This window comes from Phodopus roborovskii, unplaced genomic scaffold (assembly GCF_943737965.1).
Source record: "Phodopus roborovskii unplaced genomic scaffold, PHOROB, whole genome shotgun sequence".
In the NCBI taxonomy this organism is placed as follows: Eukaryota; Metazoa; Chordata; class Mammalia; order Rodentia; family Cricetidae; genus Phodopus; species Phodopus roborovskii.
Genome location: NW_026126571.1, coordinates 25,713,803 through 25,732,291, shown reverse-complemented (window position 1 = coordinate 25,732,291; position 18,489 = coordinate 25,713,803). Strand labels below are relative to the sequence as shown.

Here is an 18,489-nt window from a genome sequence, read left to right as displayed (position 1 = left end):
CACTGTCTGTGTGAAGTGGAAACTCTGAGGGGCTGACCCAAGAACATTTCTTAAAGACGGCCTTCACTCCCCCGCCCCCCCTTTAGTCCAGGATAGTAGATTTTCTCATAGGATTTCACATTTTCAAAGGAATCTGAATAGTTTTAAAGACCATTTACAAATTGACTGATAGGCAACTTTACATATACACACAATGTATCTTGATCAGATCTACTACCACCCCCCCCACTCCTCCCACATCATGGCCTTTTTGTTCAACCCCCGAGTTCAATCAGTACGACCTTGATGCACTTGGGAGTGCAGCCATGCATCAAAGTAAGAAAAATAACTCCTCTTCCCCCATCAGCCATCAGCTGCCAACAGCTCCTCAGCTATGGGTGACGCCTCATGACCCCTTTCCCCTCTGTGAGTCATGTCTTTAGGAGAGCATTTCACACCACACCTTCCCAATTCCCAGCTCTTATGGCTTTCCATCCCCTGCACCATGATGGTTTCTGAACCTTAGGGGAGGGTTTGATGTGGCTGTCCCGTTTAGAGCTAAGCACTCAACATCCACAGAGTCTCAGTACTTTGACTAGTAATAAGTCTCTGTATTTACTGCTACCCACTGCAAAAAGAAGTCATTCTGAAAATAGCATTAATCCATTAATATAAACATTAAAAGGCAGTTTGACAACATGTCCACTTAGCAAAACATTAGTAGTAGGTTTACTCCTAGGGCCTGTAACCTCCCCAGACATGTTTTTATTTTGACCAGGTTTACATGAATTCCCTCCCATAAGGCAGGACTCATGCAATCAGCAAGTGGTTGTCGAATCCCATAAAATCAGGCACCTCCCTATTGCACCAGAAGGCACATCTTTCCCGGTAAGTGTGATCCTTTTCTCCCCCAGTGACCTGCACACCACCTCCTGACACTATGAAAGATGGCCAGCAGGGAAGAAGTTTCCATATTAGTTCCAGCTTGGTTTCTCCATGTCTTGAATAACAATTGCAATAGCCTGGTGTGTGTGTGTGTGTGTGTGTGTGTGTGTGTGTGTGTGTGTGTGTGTGTCCTCCCTGATCAATAAGGTATCGAGGATAGTGTCCCAAACCTGGCACTGAGATTTTAATTTAATAAAATTTCTTCTGGGAGCAATTAACCATGTTGGATTCCCCCGTTACAACTTTTTTTTCCCGTGTTTGAGTCATTGGCTTTTTAAATTTAATTTAACCTTATGTGTTCAGGTGTTTTGCTGCATATATGGCTGTGCACTTCAAGGTCTGAGGAGGGCGTTTGATATCATGGAACTGGAATTACAGATGGTTGTGAACCATGTGGGTCTGGGAATTGAACCCAGGTCCTCTGGAAGAACAGTCGGTGCTTTTAACCGCTGAACCATCTCTTCAGCCCCATGAAGAGTATTTGGACTCACTTTTTTGTTTTGTTTTTGTTTGCTTTTTGGAGACAGTTTCTCTATGTAGTGGCTGTCCTGGAACTAGCTCTTTAGATCAGCCTGGCCTGGAACTGAAAGGCCTGCACCACCACCGCTCCTTAGCAACGACTCCAGAGCTAATCCATCCTAGTCTCCGGTTTTTTTTTTTTTTTTTTGTCATGGCTCCGCCTATGCCATGACGTAGAATCCCAGTGCCGCTCTGAGGGCCCTGCCCCCAGAGAAGTCGCGGCGACAGCCATGAGTGTCAGCTGGTCGCCTGTGTGGCGTCTGTGGCCGCTGCTGTGGCGCAGGGTGGTCGCGCAGCGAGCGGGCCCCGCGGTGTCTTCGGTTCCTCGGCTTCCTCGGCTGGCAGAGCGATGGCTTTCGGCGGGGCCCGCGACGGGCCTGACCCCGAGCCCGGCGAGCGGCCTGCACCATGGGCCTCAGCCAGAGGAGCGGACCGATGGCGACGCTCGCCCGCCACCCGGAGCCGCAGGTACGCGGGCAGGACGGCCAGTGGCCCGGCCTGAGCTAGGCGGCCCTGGGCTTCCCTGTGCGTTTCCGGCGTGAGTCGCAGAACTTACGCAGCGCTAGAAGGGACCTGAGGGGTGGCGGCCCCCCCCCACTTTCCTATTGCATAGCGAACAAACCTGGAGGCGAGGAGACATGGCAGTCTTCCAAACCCCAGCCATGTGCCTGGTCACACGGGCCCTTGGCACCTCAGCCCCAGGGTCCTCACCTCGCCCCAAGGTCTACCCAGGGTCGTAGGAAGTGGCTTTCTGAGTGTGTTGGGGCGTGAGGATTCTGAGCAGCCTGGTGCTCCTGCCAGTGTAAAATTTAAGATGAGTTGGGGTCCAATTAAGACCCGTCAGTTACTGCCAGCGGTTTTAGAAGCATGAGAGAAGGTCAAAACAAGAAGATACTATCTGACAGATGATAGGATATGAGAGGGTGAGCCTTCGATGGACTTAATTTCCAGGTCCTTTGGAGTCTGCTTTGAACTTAAAGTTACAAATTTATACACTCTAGTATTTGTTTTTAGAACAGTGTCTAAATCGCTAACAAAAAGAAAAAAAAACCCAAAAAACAAAACAAGATAACAGCCTAGATTTAATAAGAAAAACATGTTTCAAAATGAGACCCTCTTAAATTGTTACCTAATTGGTCTCAGCAGCTCTAGTCCCAGTAGCCACGTTACTTTATGCCGGTTGAAGGCTGTGGACCAGATAATGCTGGAGAACCCGCCCACCTCACAATTATAGTTCAGTAGCCTTTTGTAGGTGTGATTCAATCCTGCATGCCCCATGATATTGTCACCTCCGCAAGTCGTGTGGCGTCCATGCATTTGCTGCGTGTTCTTTTCAGTACCAGGGGACAGACAGACCACAGTCTTTGCTACTGCTTTGGTACATTTATTACACTTGCTTTGGTAATAGCAAATGTACTCAGTGTCTGTGTGATCTGAGCATACTGCCTAGAAAGCTGAGCTGTGCTTTAAGAAACTGCTGCCCTGGTTCGTTTTTGAGCTGAATTTTGATTGGTTGGCTAGTTGGTCTCAAGTGCAGATGGTATTGGGAATTGGACCCAGGGCCTTGTATGTGTTAGGCAAGCATCCCTCCACTGAGCCACATTCTCAGGCTTTTTAGTTGAGTTTTTAAATTTTTTAGACATTGTCTTGCTCAGGCTAGTGATGAACTTGGGATCCTCCTGCTGGTGTTCACCAAAGCATTTTGGATATAAATACACTCTTGGAGGAGCAGTACCAGCCTCAAGGAGACTTCTGTGTCAGTCTGCTTCTCTGGATACCTGTCTGTTTTTTCTTGGCCATCTGACACAAGTACTTCTACATTTCAGATCACAGTGGCACCAAGTTTGACATCGATATGCTGGTTTCACTTCTAAGGCAAGAAAATGCAAGAGACATTTGTGTGATCAAGGTTCCTACAGAAATGAGATACACAGACTACTTTGTAGTTGGTAGTGGGACTTCCACCCGACACTTACACGCTATGGCCTACTACATTGTGAAGATGGTAGGATGCTATGCTTTGTTTTGAATCTTTACCTAGAGAATACCTTTAGTACATTAGGGTGGGATAAGCCAGTATGAGAGGCTACAGAGAAAGCCCAGACCTTGGCATTTTCAAGAGTCATTTTATGGTTTTGCATAGTGAAAGGCTTGGGAACAAGTATTTAGCTCTGTTGAATCCAGGTATTTCTAATTCTTGTCTTTTGTGATAGGAAAAATTAATACCCTGAATCAAGCCAGAAGACAGTTCATGTCGAGTGTCCTAGAATAGCACCAGTATGATAGCCTCTAGCTACAAGTGGCCATTGAAAAATTCTTAAAACTTATTTAAAAGAGTTAACATTTTTATTTTATGTGTATGCCCCATGCCCACAGAAGTCAGAGGAAAGGGTGTGATCCTGTAGAACTGGAGTTAAAGGAAGTTGTGAGCTGCCATGTAGTTGTTCATATTGAGCCCAAGTGCTGTCAATCTGAGACAACTCTCCAGCCCTTAAAATCATTTTAAGTTAGCCAGGTGTGGTGACCCCACATCTTTAATCCCAGCACTTGGGAGGCAGAGGCAGGCAGATCTCTGAGTTCAAGGCCAGCTATGCCTACAGAGTGAGATTCAGGACAGCCAGGATTACACAGAGAAACTCTGTCTCTAAAAACAACAAAAATCCACTTTAAATGAAATGGATGTGTATGCCTCGGTGTCTATATGCACGAGTCATCAAATGTGGCCGCCAAACAGGTCCTGTGCTAGAGCAACAAGTGCTCTTAACTGCTGAACCACCTCCTCACTTCCAGAAATGGCTATTCAGATGCAGATCAGACTTTGAAATATAGTTCTTCAGTTAAATGAGCCACATTTTAGACAGTTTCCACATGCGGCTCTGATTTCTGCCACCGTGGACAGCCATATACATTTCCACAATTTCCAAAAAGTCTAGGCAATGCTCCTTGTCCTAGTTTGTTTTGTTTTTTTTTGTTGCTATGGTAACAGCCATGCTCAAAAGCAACTTAGGAAAGGTGTTTTGTTTAAAAGAGGAACTCTGCTTTCTACCTTGCTTATTCTTCCCTTGTTCAGCTACCATAGCCCAGGCCCATCTGCTGGTATGTTCTCCAAACACTATGCAGTATTGGGAAGGTAAAAGTGAAATATAGGTAACCCTTGAATTCATGGTGTGAAAGGAAGAGGGTTCATTTTTCCAGTTCAATGCGATTCAGAACGGGAAGAAAGAGTATACAGACTGCAGCTTCTGGCAAACTGTTACTCCGTTCTACAGGGGAACAGACTACTCTTATTAAAAATTGGTCAAACAAGGCAATTAAGAACAGCTGAGGATGCCTAGAGACAGCTCATAAGATAAAAATGGGTTTGAAAGCAACCACTTGCAGTGTGATAGAGTTTGGGAAGAGAGGAAGATTTTTTTTTTTTTTTTTTTTTTGATACAGGGTTTCTCTGTGTAGTTCTAGTTATCCATTCACCCAGTGATGGATACTTAGGTTGTGTCCAGCTTTGGGCTGTTATGACTGCTACTTTAGTTACCTTGTCGTTCCCCTCCTCCCCCAGCTGAGGACCGAACCCAGGGCCTTGTGCTTGCTAGGCAAGCACTCTACCACTGAGCTAAATCCCCAACCCCTATGACTGCTACTTTAAATATGGGCATAGAGCTGCCTAGTCATGTTCTTGGTTTTAATTATTTTGGATGTGCACCTAGAGGTGTAATATTTGGATCATATAGTCATTCTGTTTTTAACTTTTTTAAAATAAAAAGTAATAAACATCACATAGTGAAATTAACCAGACTTAAAAATCTTTTCTTTCCATGTACCCCAGTCTGTTGACTTGGGCTAGTTCCTATGCTATTGATACTCCATCTAGAAATTCTTACTCCAGTGTCTTAAGAGTATTCTGTTTTTGTCTCCTTTAAAATTAAGTAAGCACAGCAGTTTTACGTCTGTGTCCTCTACTATCCCATTGGTCTATAAATCTTTTAAATTTATAATTTTCTCAGACTTTTAAAGTTGTATGCTTGCTTGCATGTATGAATGTGCACCACTTGTGTGCCTGGTTCCCTTGAAGGTCAGAAGATGTGTTTGATCCCTGGAACTGGAGTTACTGGTGGTTGTGAGCTACTGTGCGGGTATTGAACCAGGTCCCTTCACAATCAATACATGCTCTTAAGTACAGGGCCAACTCTCTTGTCTACCTATACCTGTGAAGTCTATCACTATAACTGTGGTATAATTTAAGGTCAGTATTGTTCTTACTCCTTAGGTTTTGGCTATTTGTGGTCTTTTGTTCCACATACATTCCCCCCCCCCCTTTTTTTTTCTTAAACTGTAAAATATGACTTTGGAATTTTGGCAGGTATTGCATTAAATCAGTAAATTAATTGAGGTAATAAAAGCCATTTTCACTCTTTTGTTCTGAGTGTCATCTGTAGTTTTTTTCAGTGTCCTCAAGTTTCTGTTGTAGAGCTTTCTCTTCTTTGGCAGATGCATTCCTAAATATGTAATTGTTTTTGAAGTTTTGTTCTATTGAAATTTCAAGACAGGGTTTCTCTGTGTAGCTCTGTCTTGGAACTCTCTCTGTAGATCAGGCTGGCCTTGAACTGAGATTTACCTGCTTCTGTCTCCCAAGTGCTGGGATTAAAGGCATCTGGCTTTCAGTTACTATTTTTTTAAAATAATTTAATATATAGTGTTTGAGAATAAAAGCCCCTGGAACAGGAGTGAGCTGTCATATGGGTGCTGAGAAATGAACCCCCAGTCTTTGGAATGGCAGCAAGTATTTTTTCCAATTTAGTTACCAATATAATAGTAACATATATATATATATATATATATATACATATATATATGTATGTATGTATGTATGTATGTATATGTATGCATATACACACACACACAGAGTAAGGTTTTTTCCTCCCGCTGCTGGTCTTGTCCTGCCGCCACGCCAGCCCCAATAAACACACCGAGACTCTGTATTTGATATAATGTTGTTGGCCAGTTACTTGTTTCTTATCGGCTAGCTCTGTCTTAATTATTAACCCATTTCTGTTGATCTATGTATTTGCATGTGCTTTCATCTTACCGGAGAGCAGGGGCCAGGGGTTCTGTTCTCTCCCTTCTCTCCATGCTGACTCCTCCCTACTCCTTCTTCCAATCCTCCTCGTCTCCTAGTCCTGCCTATCTTGCTTTCCTATTGGCCAACAGTGCTTTATTCATTAACCAGTATGAGAAACATATTTACAGAATGACATCTCCCATCATATGTGTGTGTGTGTATACACATATATATACACAATTGCTTTGAGAGTACATTGAGAGTACACTTTGTATAGCTTGAACAGCTTGAACTTATTAGGCTCAAGAGTTTTCTAGTAGACTCTTGGGTCTTTCATGTAAAGAATTGTCATTTACAAATAAGGGTTGGTTTGCTTTTTATTTATTTATTTATTTATTTATTTATTTATTTATTTTGAGACAAGGTCTCAACTGTAAAACATTGGGCTGGCCTGGAACTCAAAGAGATCCATCTGCTTCTGCCTCCTGAGTGCTGGGATTGAAGCCATGTGCCACCATACCTGGCATTCTGCTGAATTTTGCCTACACTTTCACCTTCAATTTAGTAACTTTTACAATCACTTTGGAGATTGCCTTGTGAAAGTCTTGGATAGATGGATAGATTTCCTAATCTGTGAATTTTATAATGTGATTTTTTTTTTTTTTTTTGAGCCTGTCCTGGAACTAGCTTTGTAGACCAGGCTGGACTCAGAGATCCACCTGCCTCTGCCTCCTGAATGCTGGGATTAAAGGTGTGCCCTACCAACGCCCAGTGATAATTAAGTCTTTAAAAAAGATAAACGTCTGAATTCTTTCTCATGCATTTCAGTTATCTCTAGTTTCTCTGGGGAGTCAGTGGTTTGGTATAGGTGGTGGCATCATGTTTTATATGTCTGTTAAGTGGATTTGTTATGACTTCCCTTCTGAGCCTGTTGGATATTTTGTTTTATGAAACTCTCCTAGAGGAGCATTTCTCAAATTGTGGGTTTTGATCCTTTAGGGTCAAATGTCTTTCACTGCGGTCACCTAAGACCATTGGAAAACAGATATGTATGATTCACAACAGTAGCAAAACTATGAAATAGTAAGGAAAATAATTTTATACTTGGTCACTACAGCATGAATTATATTAAAAGACTGCAGCATTAGGAAAGTTGAAAATTACTGTGCTAGAGGAATATGTGCCTGAACTTCAGCTGTGTGGACTGGTGAAACTTGGTGTTGATTGCCAAATTGAGTTGCTTAGGCGATCCTGTGTTGGCTGTGCCAGGAGGGCCAGGGGTGGGACTGCACATCACGTAAGGCAGCCAGATGGAGTCTGAACTGCTAAAGGAAGGATACCAAACTTCAAACCCAAGGAAGTCTGTCTACTATCTGGGGGCTATAGTTAGAGGCTAAGGCCCAAAGTAACCTCTGGGAAATAGCAATATCCTCAGGATCCTGCACATGGACCTCAGATACCATTGGAACCAAAGTTCCAGTTTATCAGGGGACCCTGGCTACACTGGAGTTAAAAAAAAAAAAAAAAAATCAGTTTTGTTGTTAGAGAGTTGTTTTCTGCATATAAATTCTTTGAAATTCTTTGTCAAATATGTATGTGAGCTGCAAATCCTGCCATTCTGTGGGTGGTCATTTGACCTTGTGGAATAGTCATTGGATGTATCGTAGTGTCAGTTGAAACCAGGGTCTTGATCATTTCATGCAAACATCATACAACTGAACTATACCCCTAAGCTCCAGAAGGATTTAATTCTCAGGATCAATTGTTCCTTTTTCTTTTGAGTTTTAATTTCCAGTTTTATGCCTAGGTATTTTAATCCATTTTGAGTGAGTTTACTTTGAGAACTATTGGTATATGTATATGTAATGTTTGAATGGGAAATGTCTCTCATTGGCTCAGATATGTGAGCCTTTGGTCCCCAGCTGGTGGTGCCACGTGGGAAGTTGATGGGAGGTACAGCTGTGCTGGACAAAGTATGTCATTGGGGGCAGGCTTTGAGAGTTCACAGCCCCATCCCACTTCCAGTTCACCCTTTGCTTTCTGTTTATGGTTAAAGATGTCAACTTTTAGTGTCACCCCCACCACCTGCTGCCATTCCTCCCCAACTCTTATGGCTTTGAGTAACCAGAAGCCAGAAGGAAAATTTCCTTCTGGCTTGGTCATGGTGTTTACCATAGCAACGGAAAGTAACTAGTATAGCATCTTAACAATCTATGGACATGGGCATCTGTCCATTTATTTACATCTTTTTAGCAGTGCTCTGTGGTTTGCAATGGATGAGCCTGTTTCCCTCCACTGCCAAGCTTATTCCCTTTGTTTGTTGATGGGAGATGTCATTCTGTAAATAAGTTTCTCTTATTGGTTAATGAATAAAGCACTGTTGGCCAATTGAAAAGCAAGATAGGGAGGAGATCCAAGATGGAGGACAGAGAGAGAACGCCAGCCCCTCTCACCAGTAAGATAAGATCACATGGAAATACTAGATTAATAGAAATGGGTTAATATTTAAAACAGAGGTGGCCGATAAGTAACTGGCCAACAGAATTATATCTAATACAGCATCTCTGTGTGTTATTTGGGGCTGGCGCTGTAGTGGGATCAAACTGGAGGGGACAAACTTACCGTAACAGTTTGTTTCTAGAGACAGTTTCTCTGTGTAACAGCCCTACCTGTCCTGGAACTAGCTCTGTAAACCAGGCTGGCCTCGTATTCACAGAGATCCTCTTGATGGGAGATGTCATTCTGTAAATGTTTCTCATACTGGTTAATGAATAAAGCACTGTTGGCCAATGGGAAAGCTAGGCAGGACTAGGAGACGAGGAGGAAAGAGGAAGTAGTAAGGAGGAGTCAAGATGGAGAGACTGGGGAGACAACGGCCCCATTCCCCCGTAAGATGAAAGCACATGGAAATAAGTATTAACCCATTTCTGTTGATCTACATAAGACAGAGTTAGCCCATGAGAAACTAGTATCTAGCCAACAGCATTATATCAAATACAGAGTCTCGGTGTGTTAACTGGGGCTGGTGCGGCGGCAGGACAAGACCGGTGGCGGGAGGAAAAAACTACTCCTTACATCTCCTGCCTCTGCCTCCTGTGCTGGGATTAAAGGCGTGACCCTGCTCCTATTTTATTGTTTTTGAAAAGATTTTTTTTTTTTTTTTCAATTTGGATGCCTTTTCTTTTTTAAGTTTAATTGTTCTGGCTAGACCTTCCAATTGAAGAGGGTATCCTTGTCATGTGTCCAGGTGGCATACATTTTCATTTCCTTTTTCTTACAGTATACATTTGGCTGTTGAGCTGCAGTCCAGAGAAATATAGCTGAGGATTTAGGGATAAAATTATTTTCTCTAGATGTGGCAATCATAATTGCCTGTGATGGCTGTGAGAAATGAATAGCTAGTTCCCAAATCCAGTCCAAGAAACTTCACAGAAACTTCCCTAAATGTATGACCTGCTTTTTTTCCAGTATAAACACCTGAAATGTAGAAGTGATCCGTTTGTCAAGATCGAAGGGAAGGACACTGATGACTGGCTGTGTGTGGACTTTGGTAAGTTACTGTTGTGCCGTTTACACACATTATTTAAACTTTGTTTTCAGCTACAAAAAGATGGCTGGAGTGTGCATATTAAGATTTTTGAAATTTGTTTCAAGTAACAAAAGTTTGATTTAATTACAGCTCAGGTGTTGTCATTCACATGTGAAAGCTTTGCCCAATCCAAGTATTCTATGTGCATAACCACCTCTTGGTAGAAGGCATACTATATGCTGTATATGTAAGGGGCCACACAGATGAGTAACAGTTGTATTAATATGCCAATTTCAAAACACCTCCCAGCCACATATATACTACTAAGGGAAAACAACAGCTATATGCTTATTTGGGGCCAGGAAGCAGGCATCTGAGATTTTAGCCTCCTTGCAAACTGTCAGTCACTATGGCTGTGGTCAAACACCATGACCAACTTGGGGAGAAAAAGGTTTGTCTCACTCACACTTCCATGTACCAGTTGATTACTGAAAAAAGCCATTAGGGCAAGAAGGAACCTAGAGGCAGGACCTGATGAAAAAGCCATGGAGGAGTGCTGCTTACTTGTGGCTTGCCCAGCCTGTGTTTTTATAGAACCACCAGTCAAGAGATGACGTGACCACACTCACTGGCTTGCCTGCTTATGTTATAGTCCAATCTTGAGGGGTTTTCTCAATTTCAAGTTCTCTCTTCCCAGATGATCATAGCTTGTGTCAAATTGACATGAAACTAGCCAGTTCACAAGCTAACAAGTTGCCTTTCCAATTTCATGAAGACCATTCTGAAAAAGCAGTGTGTTTCTTGCAGCAATGGCAGTAACCAGCATCATAAACTTTGTGTGGCCAGATAACATGTACACCAAGAGTCTATGGAGGAGGAGGGCCCATTTGCTGTGCTGTGAGACAGCAAGACTGTAAAATAGGGTTTCTCAGCTTTGTAACATTCATATTTTGGTCAGATGTTTTTGCTGTGGCCTCGGAGAACATCTTGACTACTGCAGAACTGGATGCTTATTAGCAGCATCTACTAACCTCTCTCCAGTTAGGATAATCAAAGATGTTTATAGACACTGAAACATTGCTACAAGCATTGTTGTCCTGAAGACAGAAAAGTAAAACCTGGGAGTCAGTTGATGATACGACCACAGGAATCTGACAGTTCAACTTGTATTCCCTTGGTTAAGGTTAACAACAGTCATCGATGCTACATGTTGACCTCATTTCTGTGCTAACAAAGGCACAGTATTGCTTTGTAGGAAAGGGTATACCATCTGCCCAGAAGTCTATGGTGAGGGACAGATACATTGATAAAAATAAACAAATGAATTTTCTTCATTATAATTTTTATCTGTTCTTGATAGGCAGTATGGTGATTCATTTGATGCTTCCAGAAACCAGAGAAACCTACGAATTAGAGAAATTATGGACTCTACGTTCTTTTGATGACCAGTTAGCTCAGATAGCAGCTGAGACATTACCTGAAGACTTCATTCTTGGATTAGAAGATGACCCTGCATCCCTGACTCCAGTGGAGTTCAAATGACAATAAACAAAGCAATGCCTTTCATCCCTTAGATGTGTCTGAGCCATCTGCTTGGTCACTACAAGTTGTCTAGCTCTTGGACACTCATGCTGATAACGGCTGTGGAGAGACCGTAGATAAACTAGCTCACAGACCAAGAACCAGTAATATAATCCAGTTTTCAGCACACTGTTTTACTCTTGAGATCCTATCTGGGTTAGAATCCTAGTACTGATCTCTAAGATCAAATTTACTAATCTTTACAGAAAACTCGAGTTAATTTGTAGACATGCAAATCTGTAGTTATTAGTTCATATTAAGTAGAATAATCAAGGTTCACTGTAATGTACCAGGCAGGGCTGAAAAAACAACTTATCAGTAGGTAGAGCACTGCCTAGGATAAGATGTATATTGTAGAGACAGATTCAAGAACACTCAACTGAAAAACAGTACAAAAAGCTGTGGCTTATGATGAAAACTTTATTCTGCATCAAGGTACCTGGAAAATGAAGCTGCATTTGGGGCACATTATAGATGAGAAATGATCCATATATGGTGAATACAAAACTCAAGTAGAGCATTACTCTTTGTACCAGGTACTCCACACTACCAATGCTCAAGTGAAAGTGAAACATGATTTGCCACTCTAAAAGGCTAGATGTGAAACATGGCAGAACTGAAACCAGCAGATATAAATGTAGCACCTGTTAGTTTAAAAAAAAACCTGTAGAAACCAAATATCGGGGAAGTCCCCTGGCCTTGAACACATCTCCCCTGAAATCCAAGCGGGAGAGCACTTTTTTTTAAAATCAGTTTAAATCCATCATATGAAAAAATATGAATGCTAGATGAATTCAGTTGTAAAGGGGGCACTTTTTGGTTTAAACTACAAAATAAACTGGTTTTATGAAAATTTTTAGAAAAAAATTTCAAATTGTTTTCATAATGTCTAAATGATATACTTGCTGATGTTCAGTTAATCTTGAAATACAAATGAGGCAAAATGACTTTTTGAAGGGTTACATAATGCCCTCAAGGCCAGTGTAACCACCTTATGAACAAAGTAACAAAAACAATTCAGAGAGCAGCATGGCCTTGAGGACCACCCTTGAGTATCCATACAGGGCTTTGCCACTAAGTGGGGGGAGGGGCAAAGGGTTTTTCCTTTCAACATTCAGGTGTTTCCACAGTCATTTTCCCAAAACCATTTGCTGCCTTCCCTGCCTGTACTTACTGTCAGGTGAGCAGGGTACACAGAAACCCTGCTACATTCCAGATTGCATTTTCAATGAACTTACTTCCACTCCGTAAAAAAAAATCTTCCAAATAGCTTAGTTAGGCTGGCTCATGCCAGCGCCCGGCACAAGGAGACAGCTTTTTGTTGCCTTCACTGTCACAGCACCTGACTCACCCTGGTCTCCACAAAGCAGTTCTCTGGGTGTCTGCTCACAGTAGCACCTGATCTCACTCATGTTAGCAAGCTGAGCATCCTGAGAGACAAACTCAAGCTGATTTTGTTTAAATTCTGCATTTCTCCACTGATGCATTTCCTTTAGGTAGTGACAAAGCATTTATGCGTTCACACGCATAGCTAAAATAAATCCCAGTCTTTCGAAGCTCTTTTCAGACTAGCCATTCCAACGCCCACCACAGCTCTGCCGTTAGTGCCTTCAGCCTTGCCAACTGTAAAGAGGAGTACATGGCATCACTGCTCTCCAACAATAGGCACTGCTTCATTCAAATCTTCGAACTTTATTGGACTTTTCCAACTACTGTCAAAAGGCTCAAAAAAATGCAAAATTAATTTTCCAACTTAACTGTCACCAGCCAGACTAAAATTCTTTCTCAATTATTTGCCTATCAGCTGATAACTGTTAAATTTTATTTTTTTTAAAAAAACGGTTGGAGTTTCTTTATAAAGTATATAAAATTTTCAAAAAAGGAATAATTTTGCTTTTAACTGTATTACTGAATACCTGAGGTAGTTGAGTAAAAATGCACGTTTAATACCCCGCCCGCAGCGGTGGGCACTTCCCTTAGGTTATCCATGTTAGTGTTAGAGAAACAGGAAACAGTTCTACTCTAATGGCTTAACGGCACGTTCCTGTGGGAATTCTACTGTGATCCAATTTCAACAATTGGACTTAGGAACAATCTATTTTTTCTAATTTATTTGATGAATTTAGTGAATGTACCATTTATGCCAATTTCTGGCATTATAGAGGATGTTAAAAATGAGCACATTTGTTATACTCTGATATCACAAGGGAAGTGCACAGTTTTTTTTTTTTGTTCCCTACCCCCACTTTTTTTTTTTTTTTTTTTTTTTTTTTTAAAGCTGGGTGTCATACATTTCAGAGAGCATAAAGTATACATTCTCACAGAGACAGTTCAAGTTGCCTGGTCCTCAGAAACAACCGGCTAGGGAAATGCCCGTGCATGTGATTCTGGATGGGTCAGCACCCGTCTGTTGGTTAAGCAAATCTGTCTTTGGTTTGGCATCTGCCTCTGTGGTGGCTGTCTCCTGAGCCCTTACTTCCTCCTTGACTGAGGGGGTCCACTCTGCAGAGCCTTCTGCTGCTGGTGCTGCTTCACCTGAGACAGGATTTCCTGAATTTTCCTCTGGGCAACCTACAAAAGGACAGACTTCACAGAATCCACATAGTCCAAAGTTTCTAAGTTACTCTATCTCAGAGCATCAAGCTGAAATACTTAGTGTGCTGGCTGAAAGGAAAACCAGATGCACTGGGGCTGGAGAGATGGCTCAGAAGTTAGGAGCACTGACTGCTCTTCCAGAGGTTCTGAGTTCAATTCCCAATAACTACATGGTGGCTCACAAACATCTGTAATGAGAGCAGTACCTTCATGGCTTGCATGGGTGCAGACAGAAAGTTGTATACATAATAAATCCTTACAAATAAGTAAACAACAACAAATCAGATGCACCAAGCACAGCCAGGGACAGTGTGCACTGAGGACAAAAGCTGAAGTATGGGAACCTCTGAGTTCAAGGCTGCCTGGCTAATAGCAGAACAGCATACTTCCACACACCCACCCAACACTTTGAACCCTAAACACCCAAGAGGTTCACATATGAATGTGGAATGGGAAGCCTCATGACAGCAAGAACTTGGCACTTTAGAAGCCACTTGCCTGGCAAGCATAGAAGTGGCCAGTTATTTTGACAACAACTTGGTTATTCTCATCAGGTGTCTGGTCACGGGGGACAACAACTTCAGCACTTGATAAATTCTGGAGTTCATTCACCTAGAATAGAGAAAATCCTATTACTAAGCATTTAAAGCCTGTTTCCAAGCAATTACTATATGCTGGGCACACAGCTCATTTCATCCATTAACCTTTCACTAGGCTACAGTTCCCATTTTAACATGACTAGAACTAAGGCTTGGCCAAAGAAATTCAGTTCTGCTCAGGGTGTGTTCTATATATATTACTTCAAAGCTATACATTTGGAAATGACTTTGTTGAGAAAGTCTGCAAGCTACTTTTTTCAGTTTGATATTTGTAAAATTTCAGTTCCTGTCCCTTTAGGGTTTATAGAATATTGTATGTGTTGGATAATGCTGGACATCCCTTACAAGTTAAGTCCCTGGTCTGAAAAATGCAGAAGTCTCACTAGCAGGTTAGAGTCACAAGGGAACCTCTTCAAACACTAGGGGGTGGACCCACCACTTCTTATAAACTAGCCAAAGCTCCGCGGGTGGGGGATGGTGGGGGGTGGCGGGAAGCTATGTCTGTGTAGAGCCTCCTTGCATCATGGCACAGCCCCGGCTGGGATACTTGCCGTTTTGCCTCCTTTCCCAATGACTCTGCCAGCAGCAAACGATGGCACTCTGATATGAGCTTCAAGCTTCACCTCTTCTTTAGGACTAACGAAGTTTTCTTCTTTAATTTTCCCGTAAATTCTTCCCTGAGCCTATAGATGACAAAATAGCCTATCAGTGTCAGTCATAATTGAAAACAAAAGGTTGGTTAACTTTGAATGCAGCCTAAATCAACCTGGAATATACAACCATAGCAGTGGTACAGCAGTATCTGGGATGAAGACTGACAGCTGCATAACGTACAGCAGCCAGGAGCCCCAGAAAGGGTTGACAGTAACTGTTTCATAGGCAAGGCAAATGAGTTAAACCAGGGAGCAGAGTACAATGATGCATTTGTAATGATGTCATTGTGAGACCCATTCTGCACACCAACTACAAAGAAAAAGCCATATTCTGTTGCAAATTAAGGTAATTAGTAGGACCAACTAAAAATGACTTTATGGGAAATGACCATTCCCACTCAAGCCTCTCCTCTGACAACAAGAAATAGATTGCATTTTTCTTGAGCAAAAGAAACTAGGAAAGAACTACATACAGGTTCCAAGGAGCCAAGGCCATGTCTAAATGGAAGAGACACCACCAACACTGAAGACTTTCCATTTAAACTACTCTCTTATTGAGGTACCTGATTTTAGCTCTATGGAGGTGAAAATGCTGGCATGTGTGTACTTACAGCACTTGGGAGGCTGAGGGGGAGCACTGCTGTACTCTGAGGCCAACCTGGGCTACAGAGTGAGATCCTGTCTTTTTCCTCCCTGTCCCTAAAATGCTGCAGAAATCCAGTTAGTGGACACTTATGGTACTCCACTTACTTGCCCTGTGTACTGTGTACAACTACATACTGTATATAAGGAATCTCCTGTGCAACCATTAATTTATTTTCATACACTTCAAGAGAGAAAGACATCTAAGTTGGGAAGTTATTAGGCTCATCTGACAAGCTGCTAAGACAAACCATAAAATGAATAAAGCACTGTTGGCCAATAGGAAAGCAAGATAGGTGGGACTAGGAGACAAGGAGGAGTCAAGGAAGTAGTAGGAAAGAGGTCCCAGTAAGATGAGACCATGTGGAAATACTTATATTGATAGAAATGGGTTAATAGTAAGACAGAGCTAGCCAATAAGAAACTAGCAACTGGCCAACAGCTTTATAGTAAATACAGCATCTCTGTGTGTTATTTGGGGCTGGCAAGGTGGGGAGCTGAGGAGATAGCTGAGCAGTTAAGAAAACCGGGTATTTTCCCAGATAACGCAGGTTTGATTCCCAGCACTCACATGATAGCTAACAACTTCAGTAGTTACAGTTTCAGGGATCCAGGGATCTGATGCCCTTTCCTGGTCTCTATGGGCATGTACCTGACAGATAAAACCTGGAGGTAAAACGCCCATATACATAAAGATGAATAAGATCTATAAATATTTTTTAAAAAATTTATCTTTATGTGTACAAGTGGTTTGCCTACATGTATGTCTGTACCATATGTGCATGCATGTGTGGTGGGTATCAAGCCTGTGGTTTCTCACATGCTAGGAAGTTTCATACTCATAGCCCAGTTTTTAACATTTCCAATTTGGACTATGAGGCTGCTGGGAGGGGTAAACTTCACCTTGGTGCCTAGGCAGTGGCCATTCAATATATCAAAGCATTTGAGTGCTCCGTTCTCTCTGCAAATGATGTGAAAGCAGCTTTAGATTTTCATTGACTCAATTCTTTAATGGATGGCTTAAACAAAACAGAAAAGAGGGTTTGGGATATAGTCAGGGCAGAGCACCTGCACAGCAAGGCTCTGGGTTAGTCCTTTCCTTCCCAACTAGAGATAGTGAGGTGAGCTATAGGAGGTGTAACAGTGTGTACACAGACAGAGGAAACTAAGTAAGGCCGAGAGTGAATGCTGTTAGTGGACACAGGACCAAGATACAGGTGTTGGGCTGGCGAGGTGGCTCAGCAGGTAAAGTACTTGCCACTGAGCCCAACAACCTGAGTTCAATCCCCAGGACCTACATGGTGGGAGAAGGCTGACTCTAAAATTGTCCTCTGACCTCAGCATGTCATGATTTATATGCTCCTCCCATAAATACATACATGTAACTTTAAAAAAAGAAAAAACATTGTAGGTATTTGTTAATGAATACAATTCAGCAGTTGCTTAAGTCAAGATGTCCCACACAAGTCACTCACTAGAATAAAGGCAGCTGAGACTGTAGTGGCTTCACTGGCTGGCTCAGTGTTGGCCATTACCATGCACAGCACGTGAGACTGTGCTATTGTTTCAGGTACTATTCTGAGCATTGTATATGTTGCTTATACCTTATAGCTAGAATAGTGGTGCTTCTGTCCATTCTGTAGAAGAGGGTCTGGGGAGAATGACAACTCGTCTAAGGTCACGCAAATGATAAATGGCCAAACTAGGTTGGAATGAGGAGGGCCTAGCTGTTGAGTTGTCTCCATCACCTCAGAACATATGAAGATTTTTCAGCTCCAAAGGACCTCAGGTCCCAAAAAAACGTGCAGTAGTTCAAGACAGGCCACATGCCATTATAACTCCAGACTTCCTAACTAAAATCCTAGGACAGTGCTGGTGAAGGGGCCACTATAAACGTTAGAGCACCTCTAAGGCAGAAGGGTTGCTAAAGACATGGTTACAAGGCTCATTAACAGGCAGCTGTAAATGTGAGTGTTAAGGTCCCACCATCTAAATGGTGACAGTAAACCAATGCCACACATGATGGCTCCACTCTAATCTTTAGAACTTCCACTGATGCAGGGGGTAGAGAGGGCAGCAGCAATCTGGTTCCCTCTGGTTTCCGTGGCTTCCACAGCACATACCTTGAACTGAGCTTCTGGCGGTCCAGTGATAATCACCATCCTTACTTTAGCATCTGGTGCTTCAGCTGGAGCAATCTGTAACAGACCCATCAGCAGCCAGTTAGGATACTTTCTGATGTCACTGACAAACCTTAGGCCAACCAGATTGACATCTGCACATGACTAACTGAGCTGTGGAATTAAATGCCTTCTGGAAAGGAATTATGGAGATGCCATGATTAATATGGGCCACTGAGACAGAGCACACTACCTGCCTCTAATGTAAGAC

The 18,489-nt window shown here is 42.4% G+C and overlaps 2 protein-coding genes across 3 annotated transcripts in view; one reads left to right on the top strand and one right to left on the bottom strand.

The window, feature by feature from the left end:
- Positions 1–1,658: 1,658 nt before the first annotated feature.
- Malsu1 (mitochondrial assembly of ribosomal large subunit 1) lies at positions 1,659–11,601 on the top strand. The gene is made up of 4 exons (XM_051202962.1): positions 1,659–1,911; positions 3,270–3,448; positions 9,968–10,053; positions 11,393–11,601. Exons 1-4 carry the CDS (start codon positions 1,674–1,676, stop codon positions 11,568–11,570), a joined length of 681 nt encoding a protein of 226 aa, XP_051058919.1. The 5' UTR covers positions 1,659–1,673; the 3' UTR covers positions 11,571–11,601.
- A 1,827-nt stretch (positions 11,602–13,428) lies between these two features.
- The window catches only part of Igf2bp3 (insulin like growth factor 2 mRNA binding protein 3), a 127,057-nt gene continuing 121,996 nt past the window's right edge, over positions 13,429–18,489 (bottom strand). For both annotated transcript variants that reach the window (XM_051202872.1, XM_051202873.1), the window contains exons 12-15: positions 18,222–18,296; positions 15,355–15,486; positions 14,703–14,816; positions 13,429–14,180 (exon numbers count right to left, since the gene is read on the bottom strand). In XM_051202872.1, the coding sequence (XP_051058829.1) occupies positions 14,082–14,180; positions 14,703–14,816; positions 15,355–15,486; positions 18,222–18,296 (420 nt within the window). In that variant the 3' untranslated portion in view covers positions 13,429–14,081. The remainder of the gene's footprint in view (positions 14,181–14,702; positions 14,817–15,354; positions 15,487–18,221; positions 18,297–18,489) is intronic.